At 43.5% G+C, this 15,847-nt stretch overlaps 1 protein-coding gene across 6 annotated transcripts in view; it reads left to right on the top strand.

The window, feature by feature from the left end:
* Window positions 1-1,371: 1,371 nt before the first annotated feature.
* The window catches only part of runx1 (RUNX family transcription factor 1), a 48,253-nt gene continuing 33,777 nt past the window's right edge, over window positions 1,372-15,847 (top strand). For 2 of the 6 annotated variants that reach the window (XM_078104540.1, XM_078104528.1), the window contains exons 1-2: window positions 1,372-1,848; window positions 4,789-4,882. Coding sequence is in view for 2 of the 6 variants with exons in the window: in XM_078104549.1 (XP_077960675.1) it covers window positions 4,825-4,882 (58 nt within the window). In the remaining 4 variants the exon portion in view is untranslated. The remainder of the gene's footprint in view (window positions 1,849-4,788; window positions 4,883-15,847) is intronic. The other 4 variants (XM_078104549.1, XM_078104536.1, XM_078104545.1 and 1 more) reach the window with 2 other exon arrangements.

Genomic DNA, 15,847 nt, shown 5'->3' with positions numbered 1-15,847 from the left:
GGATCATCAACTGGGAAATGAAATAATAATAATCTTTGTCATTACTCTTCCTCACAATGATAGCTGATTCAGCCCCCTGTGTCGCTGTCTGACCCCAGCTGGACCCAGGAAGCTGCAGCTGGAGGTCATGTTGTGTCTGGGAGGGGTCACAGGTCAGCAGGGAGCAGCCTCCCACTGAGCTCTCCCAGGACTTACAGTAGAACATCCACCGGCCGTGTTCCCAACGCAGTCCTCAACTCTTTTCTCTTTGGAAAGACAGAAGGGAGTCCACAGTACGAGATGTGACACCAACAAACCAGGTCCTTTCATCCACTGTATAGGAAAAAGGGAGGAAAACGTTTCTTTAACGTTCCATGTTCTGCCATGACAGAAACCTAAACCTCCCCAGGTGGGGACAGCTGCCCTTCATATGTGTATGTGTGTGTGGGTAGGTGTGTCGAGGTGGTGGTAGTAAAGTAAGGGAGGGGTAGAAGTGTGTCGGTGCAGGTGTCGGGGTGTAAAGAGGCGTGGACTATGGGTCAGGTTGCCCCTTTGGGGCGTGTGTGTGTCTTTGCGCTCCAATCAAAAAGGTGATAACAGATACTTAACCAGCAGGTGATAAACCATGATCACACTCACACACTTGTGTGCCGATACGTTCTCCCAGCTGGGTCTTCAAACCAGGTTCCCCTCTGGCATAAGTTTTAGTGTCATACGCTGTCCTTTCAATATAAAATGTATGTGTTCACAGGAAACAGTTTGGCAAGGTAATAAGACTACTTGGGAAGTTCCAGGAAGCTTGTGGTTTAAAAAAGTAAAAATATCAAACATGTGATGCAAGTTATTTAACTTTTGGTTTCACACTGGACCCATCTTCTTGGTGAGGGTCCTGAAAGTCCTTGACCCATCCACCCCGGACCCTCGGTAATCCTGTTCAGGAGTCCTCTCTTGGCCATGAGAGGTGACCCCCGCTGAGAGGAAGAACTGTCATCCACCTCTTTGTTTGATCAATGTCTCATCCAGTAGAAGAGTCCTTCAGATACTACCTCTTAAAGGCTGACATTGGCGTATGTGTGCGTGAATGTGTGTGTGTGTGTGTGTGTGTGTGTGTGTGTGTGTGTGTGTGTGTGAATGAGCGTTAGTGGACATGTCCAACAGACTATCGAGCATAATGACAGTTCAACAGTTCAACTATCACTAACAATCTCAGTGCTGGAGCTTTATCACACACACGGAATCCTGCTCACGGCGGTCTAACAGTCTGACCTGCAGTGAGTCTCTGTGAAGTTAAGGTGACTCACTGTCCAACCCTCTGATACTCACACACGCACACACACCAAACCACTAACGCATATAAGGGCGCTCAAAAACACACACCACAACGCCCTCTCTCCATCCGTTTCTCTTGCTCTAACCACAGCTACTTCCTCGGTAAAACTGTTGGCTGAGGGGGGCAGGTGGTTAGTATGATTACACTCACACAACAAAACATCCACAGATGCATGCTTACTACAAAGAGGAAGTGCCAGATTAATGCAAGAGTAAATCAATCTCTCCTGAGTGGCGCTCAATGTCGGGGAAAGAAACTACTCCGGAGACAAAAAGTCATCGACAAGGGATTCAGAGAAGCACATACCAAAACTGAAGAGAGAGGCAGAGTCACAAAGAGATAAAGGAAGATGTGGACGGTGACAGAGAGGAAGAGCGGAAGCAGAGAAGAAGTGTAAGCAAGTGAAGAGAGAGGAAGAGACGTCAAGTGGATGTAGAAAGACGGAGAGAGTTTGGTGGATTACTTTGCATCTGAGTGACTGGTCGACTACAAACCCAATTTTCTTACCACCTACCCAGGACCGTGACACCTCGGCTCGGGTAAGAGTACTACGCCTCTTCATCTGTTGTGCGTGTTCTTTAAAGAACCTTCTTCTGTACTTGCTCTATTACACACAAATAGAACTTTCTGCTGTTGAATGTGATTCCCTAACACAGTGCTGACGTTGGACACCTCGTTGTCTGGTCACCCCCCTCCTCACTTTGTAAGGGGCAGAGGGGAATCACAGATGGAGCTGCGGAGCGTTTAACAAAGCCTGTCAACTGCCTGTTCGAATTGAGGCACTGTGTCAAAGTAGTGTGGGCCCATGAGATATTAGAGAAGAACAGATTATGTCGTGCCCTGTGTTATTGTACTGTATATTTAAATATAAACTGGTACCAACTTTACACAGAACACAACAAAGCCCTCTATTGGACACATGTGTCCACCCCAATCTCCTGCCTTTCTCTTCGCCTTGTTTTCCTGCATGTTAGTTTAGTCTTTTTAAGAGCTTGTCATTTCATGTCTTTCTGCGAGATCAGGCAAACTTTACCTCCAAAACAAAATTTGCATGTCACAGTGTTTTTTTGACAGACCACGTGGAAGGTGACCACTATCTGCGTGCTACTTTTTACTTGTCCCTGTGGCTTGGTGTATGCTGGACAAACTACAAGAGTTTTAGAGATCTGCACATCTGAACATAAAACTGTAATCTATCCACGGCTCGTGTTCTGAGGAAGAGAAGAAAGATCCTCCATCCTTGATTACTGGAATGTCTCATCTACTTTACGGCACTTGAAGGACGCAGTACTTCTACTTCCTGCACTTTTTGTTCTTTTACTGCTGTGTCTACCATTTGCAGAAAATGTCGGCCAATCACAGCTCATTATGGATAGAGCATGGTGTGAGTGCCTTCGAAAGCCCACTCACCGTATTATATGTGTGCGAGAAAGCTAGGTGCTAGTTTAAGGTGCCATGTTGTGAGGAGTAGTTAGCACGATGGAACTCATCCTGGATGCAACGGTATGCACTTAGTGAGCTCATCTGCAGTATCTAAAGTATAAAATGGAAAGTAAAGGATTTGGAACGTGGCTACAGTCTGTCCCTCTGTCCTCTCTATGCGCACCTTTCGCCATTTCTTCATCCCTGGACTGCCTCACCCATTTAACCACCTGTTCCCTCTTCTCTAATCAGCCTTGCGGTCACCTGACCCTCCCCTGCCACCTGCTCACTTGTCCCTACTCTCCCATCAGTCCTCCAGCTCAATTCATGTTAACTGTACCTGCACGTATGTCACCTTTACCTACCTGCACTTTTGATACTAAGTGATACTGCCTTTTCCTCAGTCCATGTTCGGCTACTATTATCTTCCTACATGGCAAGCTAGCTACCTAGCTACGTTCATTAAATGTGGCGTCCTGGTCTTTCCTATGAAAATTTGCTCAGTAGCACATGAAATCAAAAAGGTTTGACTCTCCTGGTATAAAGGGACCATAATTATCCTTATCACATCACAACCCTCGCTCCACTCTCGTTCACATTCAATGGAGGAAGGACAATAACTCTGGATGGAACTTTTGGGACCTGTCAATATAAATAGGGTCTATTCAAGTGTTTGAACTGGGAAGTTGATCTTCAGGGTTAGGGTCTTCTAGCATCTCGTAGAGAACCCAAAAGTAATGTAATTCCATCGTTTGGCTTCTATGTAAATCTGTCTTCAAAGACAACATCAGATTAGATTAGATTAGATTCAACTTTATTGTCATTGCACAGGGTACAAGTACTGAGGCAACGGAATGCAGTTTAACATCCAACCAGAAGTGCAAAATAGCAAAAAGTGCAGAGTATGTGCATATGTAAAGTGTAATAAGTGAATAAATAGATGTGTACAGTAAGAAATAGTTATGCAATATGAACAGTAAGAAATGGATATACAATAACAGTGCAAATGTTCGGTGGCTGGAGGAGGGTGTGGCAGTCAAGCCAGGGTGGAGGGGGGGAAGTACAGTCACTGAGGGAGATGTGTGTGGGGGTGGGGGGCAGAGTTCAGAGTTCAGGGGGGGCAGAGTTCAGTAGAGTGACAGCCGCAGGGATGAAGCTGTTCCTGAACCTGCTGGTCCAGGAACGGAGCACCCTGTAGCGCCTCCCAGAGGGGAGGAGGGCAAACAGTCTGTGGCCGGGGTGAGAGCTGTCCTTTTCGACATCCCTTGCTCTGGACAGCCTCAATGGTGGGGAGTGAGGAACCGGTGATGCGTTGGGCAGTTTTCAGACAGAGCAGCCTGTCTCCTCAGGAAGACCTTTGTTGAAAAGCTGGTATGATGATTGCTTATCGTATTGCAGTGTTTAAAAATCACTGCCGCAATTATTTAACGTCATTACTCAAGTGTCAGAAATGATTGACAAGGATTCTAGGTGAAACGACCAAGACTTCCATTCATCTGCAAACCTCTTATCCTTCACAGGTTGCGGGGGGAAAACTTCGGGCAATAGACAGGGAAGATTGGATTGGTCGCCAATCGCAGGGCTAACCCAGAGACATACAACCATTCACACACCTACAGGCAATTTAGAGTTACCAATCAACCTGATCCCCAGAGCATGTCTTTGGACTGTGGGAGGAAGTCAGAGTACCCAGAGAGAAGCCACGCAGACACAGGGAGAACATGCAGACTCCACACAGAAAGGCTACTGGGCCGAACTCAGGAATCTTATTGCTGTGAGGCAACAGCGCTAACCACCACACCACCGTGCCGCCAAACAGAGGTCACTCTGAAGCAGAACCACAGCCCTTTTTGCTGAAAGCAATGATCAGCTAGGAGAGCTATCAGCCGCCCACCTCATTAGCAACCTATAAACTGACTTCAGATCAGAAAACTTTCCAATTCTCTGAGAGAATAGAGAGGAAATGACCTTGTGATGTCGTTGATGTCGAAGCTTTTGCAGAATGTCCTCTTGACCTTTCATTCTATGTGTGTTTGTGTAAATGTTGTCTTATACAGCTTTTGTAAGAAGGGTGGAGAGGAAGAAATTGTTTCATGGCCTCCAACAGTATCTTTGAGCCACGTTCATCCCACCAGTCAGCTTTCAGACGAGGTAAGTGTTGTTTTATGTCTGTGTTTCATGTGAACCTGCTCTGTTTGGGGTCCCTCTTGGTTTTCATGGGTTCATAATATGTAAACAATTTCACCTGTGTATCACGTGGAATGTTGACTTTTTGAAGTTTCTCTGTGAAATACTTTCTTGAATGTTTCTCGAGAGGGTTATTTGTGAACTTTGCAGAGATCCGTGGGCTGGTAGAACAATACGGGGGTGCTATGGCAATAAGCTTTCACATGCTAGAACATTTAAGAAGACGAACAAATATCATGGGGCTCTTGAACCTTACACCCTTCTTTAACAGTACTTACGGAAGGTGTCCTCCAGAAACTAGAAGTCTATTCCAAAAGGGTCTCCCCAGTTCCCTGTCACTCTTCCTTCTGCACCTTGCTGAGTCAAGCTGGGGGTCTTTGTCGTTGAATGATCCAGTCGCACCAATAGTCACTCTCATCTCGTCCGTGCATCAAACCCATAAACAGTCTGAACGATCCTGTTATATTATAATACTCATATCTTAAAGTCGTATCTCATTTGATGGGCCTTCTTTACCGCAGCAACTCTTCAGTTTGTAGCTTGAGCTTCTGTTTAGCCTCTTTCTGAAGGAATTCTACATATTTGTAAGTGAAAATAGGTGTAAGTTTGTTGACCTATATTTGAACCATTTAACAGGAACACACACGGCACAGTGTTCAGTTCAGTGGTTAGTCGTTTTTATTGAGGGGTAAGTTCAGCTTAAAGCTTCATTCAGATGGGATCTATTAGAAAGAAGTGTGATTTTACTAAATGTACTAATTCACCATTTCATTACCAGTTGGACTTACGTAAAGGGATTTTTCAGCCTCTATGCCAAAAATAATTACAGCTACAAATACTACACTAATATCAGCACGTCCATTGATTTTAAATGTGAAAACCTTTGTGTTCATGTTTTTGTTGAATTGCGTCTGCTTTGCAAAAGAACTGTTGTATGTATGTAAGTATTTAAAAAGACAGATTAATTGATTCAAGCCCGACCCACAGCTCAGTTATTGATTCACTTAATTCTCAGAGGGAAGAGAGGAGAAACAAGACTGAACATACAACATGAAAATATATACAGCATAGAAAAAAGACACCAGGTAACAGTAACAGTTTATGAGACAGACAGTAATAGTCTGCAGCAGAAGTATATACGACACCAACATGCTGTTGGAAGTGCCGGAATATGATATACACTGTTGCTGACAGTATTTAGTACTTTTGTATAGTTTCTATGAGTTCTATTTGCAAGTCAGAGCACTGTCTCTAACTTGCATCTGTGATAAGGAGTGGAGCGGCCCATGGCATTCACAAATTCATGGATTTAATTCATTTTCCAACCCAGGTCCAGAAGACAATGCTCTGATGGAATAGCCACAGGCCAATTCATCCAGGGAGTGGAAGTATTTTGGCATAGAGAATAAACAACACAAATACACTATGGCTTTTAAGTGAAAGGTAGGAACTGAAAGAGAGGTTCTGGTCAGAGCTGCCTGTCTGTCAAGTTTAAAAGGTATGAGCTGCAGTATTGTTTCGAGATGTCTCCCTCCGTGCATTTGGAGGCTGAGGTGTGTTGCTAGCATAAGAGAACATCCCGGAGCAGAGAATTCCAGATCTCACGCCTGTTTGTGGGAGCCTGCAGCCTCACAGCTGACAGGGAAGACGAGAACAGGGAGGAGGGTGAGGAATGTAGCATTCCTTCCTGCTGCATCAACCAGCAGCTGTGGGAATGACTCGTCTGCCTCATTTTCCCTCCACTGGCTGCCCCTATGTTGCTCAACCAGGAAGTCATGATCAGCACATGGGGCTTTCAGCCTCCTTAAGGTCATTGCTTTACTATGTAGGCCGGACAACACTGTACTCCTCCACCCGGGTGTATAGCAGCAGATTGGCGAATTAGAGAGCAGCTAACGCTAACTCCCACGTGGTGTTTCCTCCAACCTTTTCATTAATACAGTGACACAACATTAAACACATGAGCTATAGTGGAGGTTTCTCCAGATGGTGGAAAACACTGTTGAGGACCTTTAGTCCGTTGAGGACCTGCTTTAATACAATTACCACGGTGGTTGATAGAGTCTGGGGAGAAACTGTTACAAACACCCTGTATTGGTTGTCTGCGGCGGTGGTTGTCTTTGCTGCGGAAGCTGTCAAGGACACAGAGTGCGTAGGTGTGTGTGTGTGCGCGCGTGCGTTTCCTGTTGAATCTTAGTACTTATTATAAGTCACTTTGGTTAAAAGCGGTATAGTGCTACACCTCATCCTACCAATGTACAGTATGTGACGTGCACAGTGACATATTTTTCACAGTCAGTGTGTGAGTGAGTGTTGAAGACAGATTGGTCTCATGAGGAAATGTGTGTTACCTGATCACCGATCACGGCACACTCACTTTGCTCTCACCACAGGTATTAATAGTATTCAGCTGATACTTCAGTTTTACACTGAATACCAATTCTAATCTATATTTGTATTAGTACTTTCCACACAACATTTGTAGTTCTTCACTTAATGAGATAGGAAAAGTTTATAATAGCTTATGAGTGTGGTAAATAATAAGGTGTGACAACCAAAGTCTGCCATCACATTCTGCCATGTTGTAAATTAGTGAGTATACAGGTTTTCTATTCTCACTCACAGATTACAGTATACTTCATGGTTAATTGCTGTTTTAAAATACATTTGTTAAGGAATCGGGGAGGCTCACAATCAGGAAATTACAAAGATCCAGAGTCCTGTAAAGGGTTTTCAGCAGCTCTGGCCACGGCTTAGGAGTGTTTCACGACACCTAAGCTCAACACCACTTCACAAGCCCTTCTCGTCGTCTTCTTTTACCAGGTCATACACAAGCAGGTCCTCTTCCAAAACAGTTCGGTACACGGAGGGGGGTAGTCAGCCAGTCCAGGTTGACACAGTGAAAGAAGAGCAAAGAGGGACACTGAAGGCTTCTCTTGACTTGCTTCAGTAGAAGTTTGATTGATTGAAGGTCCATCCAACTACCCGCCAAGTATAAATCCTTACGCTGTCCACCAAGACAAAACTAAGACATTGAATACCTCCATCTACCGTACATTTACGGCTGTGTTTGTGTCTTGTTGAAGGACGTTGTGTTTTTTCACTCCCGGACCTTTAGAGGGCCGGATGTATCAAGTAGTAAATACTGTCAGCAACAGTTTGTATCAATCCGATTGTTTGGACGACATCAAGGTCTCTCTCTGGGAGCAGTTTGGACGGGCCATCAGTTGCTCCAATGAGGGTGAATCAAGATTACAGGATCCCCTTTAAGTTTTCACTTATCTGCTTCTGCAGCATTTGTGATTATTGTTTGATGTATCATGATACGTTTGAGGCAATGCCCTAACTTTTCACCATGTTACCATTGATATTCCTATCAACTCGAGCTGTACTCTGTGTTTAGTTCTAGTTGTTAGCATGCTAACAGACAAAGCTTAGATGGTGAACACGATGAACAATATACTTGCTAAACATCTGCATAGTAGCGCCAATGTTATAAAATGCTTTAAACCTGAGTTCTCTCTACTAACCAGCAGGGTCCGAGTCCTCTGATTGTAAAGAAAGCTCTAATGAAAATGACTCAAGGGGGATAAGAAGTTGCTTCCTTGTTTTAAGCTATTGCTAAGGTTAGGGGAATGAAGGGCAATGCAATGCACTCTGAAGTAAGAAGAACAAGTTCTAGGAGTTGAGCTTGCGTGTTCCCCGCTCGTGTGCTGTGGTTGCGTGGTCGGAGAGGCGCGTGAGCACCAGTTTGACACCGGATGCTTGCACACAACAGGCTTTTTTTCTCCCCCTCAGTCACTGGGACCTGCACAAATATAACCGCATTGGTGTGGCAGATTGTTTGTGTTTGTGATTGGACCTCATGCCCGCTGAGTCCCAGCTCAATGAAAGAACACAGCACAGTTTGTGTAACTCAAATCAAACCACAGCATGTATCATCTACAGCAGTGTGAACTGATCAAATCACATGTGGTTAGCCCCTTAGTGGTTAACAATCAAGGCAACTCATTTGATTGGTTTCCACCTCTTGCCATGCTATTTTTGATGAGTTATCGCTTTCATTGCTTAACTCTCCTCCAGCTATCACTCATACAAAATCTACTGAACACATACTGAACACACTGCTTCTTTTCCACTTCAGTGAGTGTGTGTGTACGTGTTGTTATCATAGCTGTTCTTTTGTGGAGATTATCTGCTCTGATTTATCTGTTCTTGTTCATATGCAACACAAGACAGTTTACAGCCTGCTTTAAACTGCATTTACTCCAAATTGACCCAAGCACTCCACTGCGAACTGAAGTCAACATGACTCATGTATAAACACAGAAAATGATGCCCTCAATGAACCCAAACCCACTTCCAACATTTTAAATGGCAAACAAGCCGTAGTGTCATATACTGGAGTTGTATTCTTACTTTCAACCATCTGCAAATCTATCTAGCAATGTTGCAATATGTCTAGGGAAGAGCATTAGCATGAGCACAACAGAGCTGGTCTTCTCTGGGCAAATTGCCCCACGAAGGTAAGAGTTAAAACATCTCTAAAGGGTAACTTCAGTCCTTTCTAACCAGGACCCCATGTTTCATTATCTGTCACTAGACACAAGTAGGAGCAGGGCTTTAGTGGTAAACTGATTGGTAAACGGACTACAATAAAATGTATTCACTCTTTAATTTGATATTACTTTAACATAATGGAATATAGCCAGGACGGCCTTGCAGAGTTGTCTGATCCCAAAATTCATAGTTTAACCACCTCTTATTTAGTACGAGGGGGTTAGGGGGGTTGAAGTTGAAGCATGTCTCTACACTACTGTACTGTGCTTACTGTTATGCAAGTTTTCGAGGGGCATTCGGTGATCCGGTGCTTTTATCGGGGAGCAGGTGGGAGAGCGAGTCTTCTGTTTCTTGAAATAAGACCTACATTTAATTATTTCTGTCTGGACCAAACTTAAAGTTACAAGTAAATCAACAGCATCCTTAAAACTGGGTAGTTCCTCCAACTCTGTGGAGGTTAAAGATTTTTTGAGAGGTATTTCGCAATTATCGTCATCTTCATCTTGTTGACCTCTGATCCAGGTGACGAAGTGGTAACTGAAGCAGATATCCTGAAAAATCAGACAGCACCTTGGTTCGGGATGCTGAATATGTTAAGTGAAAAGTTATCTCTGTAAGGTTATATAGTTTGTACTCATTTAAGCTAAAAACTAATATAAAAATGACTTGTTTTGAAGTAGTAGAAAATGAAGTAGTTTTGATACGAATAAAAATAGAAGTTGGTCATGACTTGGTCATCAGTTGGTGTGTTAATATTAAAGTCCCTTGTGTCTTCTCCCTCCTTCTCCGCTGCCTAGAACAGGGGTCTTCAACATTTTTGAGGCCAAGGACACCCAAACTGATGGCGAGATGGAGCAGGGACCCCCTATTCTACGGATTTTTATCCGCCATCTTTTATTTTTGAGCTTTGCGCTCTTCAGACGTGAGCATAAACGCGATCTGATTGTCTAGTGCCTGTGCTGTTGTATTTGCATGAAAGGTGCTGTGAATGAACAGGTGCCCAGCTTGAGAGAGCTCCTGGGGGTAGCTGAATGTGTGCGTTGAAAGACAACGTCTTCTCAATCAATTTTTCCGTTCGCTATATGTTGGAGACATTTGTGGGAAAAAAATTGGTTGAAAAAAAATCTTAAAAACATTATCAACCAAAAATGTTGCGCTCCCCCTGTAGTACCTTCGTGCACCACCTGTTGAAGACGTCTGGGCTAGAGTACAGTATATCTCCATCCATTTTTGGCTGAAAACCAGAGAGTAGTTTCCATCATCACCGTGTTGCATTTACATTGTTCTCTTCGCTTTGTTTACCTATCAAGCTGCTTCCCAATGGGTTTTGATGCAGGAGTTCTTTTTTCCTTTAATTTACTCCTTCTGCAACGTTGGAGCCCATCACGCTGCATCAGCCTCTTTTCCACTATATTGTTGGCCTTTGGTTGGTTGTGGCTTTACGCCTGTCCAGAGCTGATTCTGGTTATCTGGAGGCTCCACCTGCTGAGTGTGTGTGACGGAGACAGAGCGAGAGTGTGTTATCAGGAGGCGGCAAAGCGGAACAGAGGAAACTCCACAGGTCTGCTTCAGGCTGATTCTAAAAGAGCGGAGGCCGAGTGTCCGTGCGGGACCCCCATTCGCGTTTACAGAGCACTTATATATTCTCACACAACACTAATATATGGGCTTTCTCACATTCATAACTTATCGACGTGTCAAAGCCCACTTCGGTGGATAAAGAGCTAACTGCCGGGTTGTGGAGGTCACTTCCACAGTAGCAAAGTCACATATCAGTCACAGGCTCCAGAAGATGGATATCATCCAGTGATTCATTAGTTATCAGATCATGACGTTCCACTGATGCAGCCACAAGTTCACACGGTGCACGTTGTTAAAAGTCAGATTTTGTTTTGGCCAAATCACCAACTGAATAAAAGCTTAAAATTCGATTGACTTAGCATTTACAATCGAAACGATAATAAAAAGGAGAAATATATATATAATAATACATGATGAGGATGATTTCAACAATTATTAATGCTAATAATACTTTAATATAATTATACATACGTATACATGTTTAGTATAATATTTAGTATTAATAATTTATTGATCTGAATAATATATATAATAATAGAGCATTCATAATAACCAATAATAATAAACTATATGAAAAAAGATAAAGCAGGAAAGCATGATAAAAAAAAGAACTTCAATCCCCCGCTAAATTAACAACTAATTAAGTGAGTATTATTTTATATTCATCAGCCTGTTTCTCTTTAGATGCCATCTGTTTGTCTATGTCACCAACGACAAGAGGTCACCAAAAATACCACGTTAAACATAAGTAGCATGTATAGTCACAGGAACATTAGTACGACATTTTTATAGTTATTATATATGATTTAATGAAACTCATCCGTAAAAATGTCATGAAAAACGAGCATTTTAAAATTATGTCTGCGAGGAAATAAAAACTACGTTCCAAACCATTTAATTATTGTGAAGATGAAAGATGAATTTCACAACTACTTGCTTGTCAGTTACACTGCTAGGTGGATGAAACAGTTTGGAATGGTCCTTTAAAGAAGACAGTGCAGTTTGCTTAATCTTGTTTCACTCTTTCAAAATGTCTGTTGGCTGTGTGTGTGTGTGTGTGTGTGTGTGTGTGTGTGTGTGTGTGTGTGTGTGTGTGTGTGTGTGTGTGTGAGGCCTTGTCTTTTTAACGGCCGCTCTGCCACACACATCCTCCTCGTTTCCTTCTCACTATCTCCTCTATCTATTATAACCCCTCCTCTCTCTTTCCCTCGCACACACACACACACACACACACACACACACATTACTTGCTTTTAATATGAATACATTGGTACATAGTTCTCTGCTGTTATATGTTATAGATATTATGATGACATATTCTGATGACACAGTATAGTATACAATAGCATGTATAAATGTAAGTAAGTGAATACCATCATCCACCTTCACATTTGATTGCCACACACGCATTTGCTCACAAGGAGATGAAGTATGTTTTCCAGCAGGCTGCTGATGTTGGGAAGTCAGAGAGAAGGGAACGGAAAAAGGGATGGAGTAGATGAAAGAGAGGAAGGTTGGACTTGAGAAATTAGTTGTGTTGTTTTACCAGAAACTCCTCCCACAATTGAATGTGAACAACTATTTCTCAACCGGTCCCACTGTGTTCACACAGCAGGGCTGACAAATCTAAAAGATCCCTTTCTCCCATTACTGTCATCAGCTGGTCCCGCTATACTCACAGTTGGAAAACATCTTCTGTGCTTTTACAACATGATACATCATGCCGTGATTGGACATACATGTCATTTTCTGGATGTTAACAGATTCAGAGTCACACAAACACAATCCATAATACCCCACACCCGCCTCTGTGTTCTGGGTCATTTTTGCAGCTGTGATCTCTGACTCTCTTTTTGAAGTTTGGGAATAATCACAGAACGCTTTCTGTGGATCCATCTTCTCCTTTCGAATTGCACACACACACACACACACACACACACACACACACTCATACGCACGCTACACATACGGTCTACACATGCAGTGGCTTCCATATGGCATATCTGTCCACACAACATACAGTTGGGCCCTACTGTTAGATGCCTGTACCTCCCCCTGAAAAAGATGTCCACACACAGCGGGAGGAAAATAAACTGGACACCGTCCAGTTTATTTTCATTTTGGTTGAATTTAATTCATTCCAATGTTCCAATCGGAAAACAGTGCTAATTCTAAATGTATCAGTAATACGATCTGGAATGATGGTGAAATGCAGTCTTTCTCCCTAAAACCTAAATACAATGAGACAGGCCTCTATTACCGTGACTTTCTCACACCTGAAACATATGAGATTAAACATTTTTAAAAATGTGACAAATTGCTGTCTTCCCTACTTTGCTAAAACAGCACACTGGAGGCAGTAGGGCAAAAGTTTGGGACCATATTCAGAGGTGGATTAATCCTCATTTGTTGTATTTGTTCCGGTGAATGTGAGTTCATAAAACCTACAGTGTGTTCAACTTAATGTCAGCCTTATGTGTTTTAATGTTCTGACGGAGCTCTATGGCTGAGAGGAAGAGCAAACATCAGGTAGTGATACAGACACAGTGCTTGTTAGTAGATACTGACACTGCTGCTGATTAAATGGTTCAAAAAATTATAATAATTTAAAAGAGGTCTTGAATGAGGTTTGAATTTCTTTTTCTGCTGCAGCAGGAAGACAGAGCTTCAATAAAGATCCTTCATTTCCTCTCCTCTTTTCTTCATCGCTCCTCCTCCCACTCTCTCACTTCCTTCCGACCGACCTCCTCAATCGCTTAAATGTAATATCCACCAAAATATCTGAATGGCTGCTGAACTTCGTCTTGTAAGACTGCACAGATATAGTTTCTCAAGTGAAGCTATTTCCTCTTTTTTTCTGATGCTTGATGTATTTTTTCCCCACAAATAATGCAGTGGTGCCATCATACTCCACAATCTCAGGCATCAAGGTAGAGCCGGGTGCATGCCGCCTGGGTGGCTGCACATGTATGTGTGTGTTGCAAGGCCTGGCAGTCAGTGGTCATGTCAAGGTTGGCAGTGGGAAAAGGCTTACAGAGACAAACCTCTCATTTTTTCTTGCAGTTTCACTACATTGCTGTATGTCGAGATTGTTGGTTTGGAAAGATGTCGTCAGGCATCTCTATTTTTGGTCGCCCTCTTTGCTTCGCTACACTTCCCCGTTGACTCTAACCTCCTCCGAAGTCTGAAGAAACCGCCAACAGCGAAGAGCCATCCAACGATTGATGGGGCCTCTGATCATCCAAAGCTTTGCCATGTTTCCCACCCGTTTTACTGCAAACCGCACTGGTTCCCCTCAGTCTTAATGGGCGAGAGCGTGTGTGTAAAGTCTGGCGGGACGGGTGTCCCGTGCGAGGCGTGCGAGGTCCCTTTAGTCCTGTGGTTAACAAAGAAGTCATGCAGAGTCGCCTCACCCCTTTCTCACTCCTCCTCACCCCTTTTCTTCCCACCCATCTCCATTTGTCCCCACATTGTGGTTAACAAGTGAATGCAAAGTGTTGCCTTAATGTGTGTGTATGTGTGGCCCGTACCCATTAGCGACCTCCTATTTGGTATTGTAAATTCCGCCCAGCGACTTAGCCTTCTGATTTATTCATTGGCTCGTTTGGGACTCTGTGTGTCCCTGTGTGTTCGGGTTCAGGCTGTCTGATTGGATCTTTTGCCTGGTTCCTTCCACTTTGATGATCCACTCTTTTGTTTTATAGAATCTGCCCGGTTACTTAGCATGCAAACGTGTGCACATGCACCCGTGCACACTACAAGGAGCATAAAGTAACGAAAGCCAAAAAGGTGTGAATGACAGTCAGAAAGGGTCTATGCGAACAGCCATTGATTTCTATGGATACTGGTGCATCGAGGTGTTTCCTCAGTATCTACAGTGTTAGTAAAGAGCAGGGTTCTCGAAATGAACATTTCATTCCAAGAACTGGTCCCACAGTCGGGTGGACAACCGTGGCAACAGTCTGTTTTAAGGAGGGGTGAAGCTTTGAGTTCATTCCCAGCTCACCAGCGCTGTAACTACAATCACACAATCAATCAATTCGGGGATAAGTATCTTGACCGAGGATGTTGACCATGATTTGAAATGTATTTTTCGTTCTGAAGAATATAAAGCCCCAAAGTCCTGGGAAAAATCAACTCAAATCACGCCAAAACATCAATTTGGGTAAACCGTATCAACCATTGTGTTTCATCGAAGAACAGTTTCATTATTTAGTTTACAGCTCAAATACACCTGCTCAGTCCCGTTAATGAACATAACATTTACCATAATGACTATATGCATCTCGAGTCTTAATTTGCTGATGTTCTCTCCAGCCCCTGCCGCCTATGGGGTCTCCTCCTCAGTCCTCTCATCCCTCCCCACTGCTGCCCTGTGTACGTACACACATACTGCGAACATAACACTATGCTCAAGAAGGTCACTCATTTCATCAGGGTCAGGGTCAGGAGAGGGTTGCCTTCAATAACCTTTCCAAATAAAATCCCCACAGCCACGCAGTGACTGGCCAGGTGTTGAAATGGTAAATGGCCTGTACTTGTATAGCGCTTTTCTAGTCTTCTGACCACTCAAAGCGCTTTAACACTACATGACATCATTCACCCATTCACACCCATTCATACACTGATGACAGGAGAACCATACACTGTGACACCTGCCATCAGTAACTACCATTCACACACTGTAGTCGCAGCTACAGGAGCAATGTTGGGTTAAGTGTCGTGCCCAAGGACACATCGACATGCGGGTTAGCCGGGCCAGGGATCGAACCGACAACCCTCTGATTG

The sequence above is a fragment of the Gasterosteus aculeatus genome, chromosome 1, assembly GCF_964276395.1.
Source record: "Gasterosteus aculeatus chromosome 1, fGasAcu3.hap1.1, whole genome shotgun sequence".
NCBI lineage: Eukaryota > Metazoa > Chordata > Actinopteri > Perciformes > Gasterosteidae > Gasterosteus > Gasterosteus aculeatus.
The sequence above is the reverse complement of the archived record's forward strand: the minus strand, read 5'-3'. Positions and strand labels throughout refer to the sequence as shown.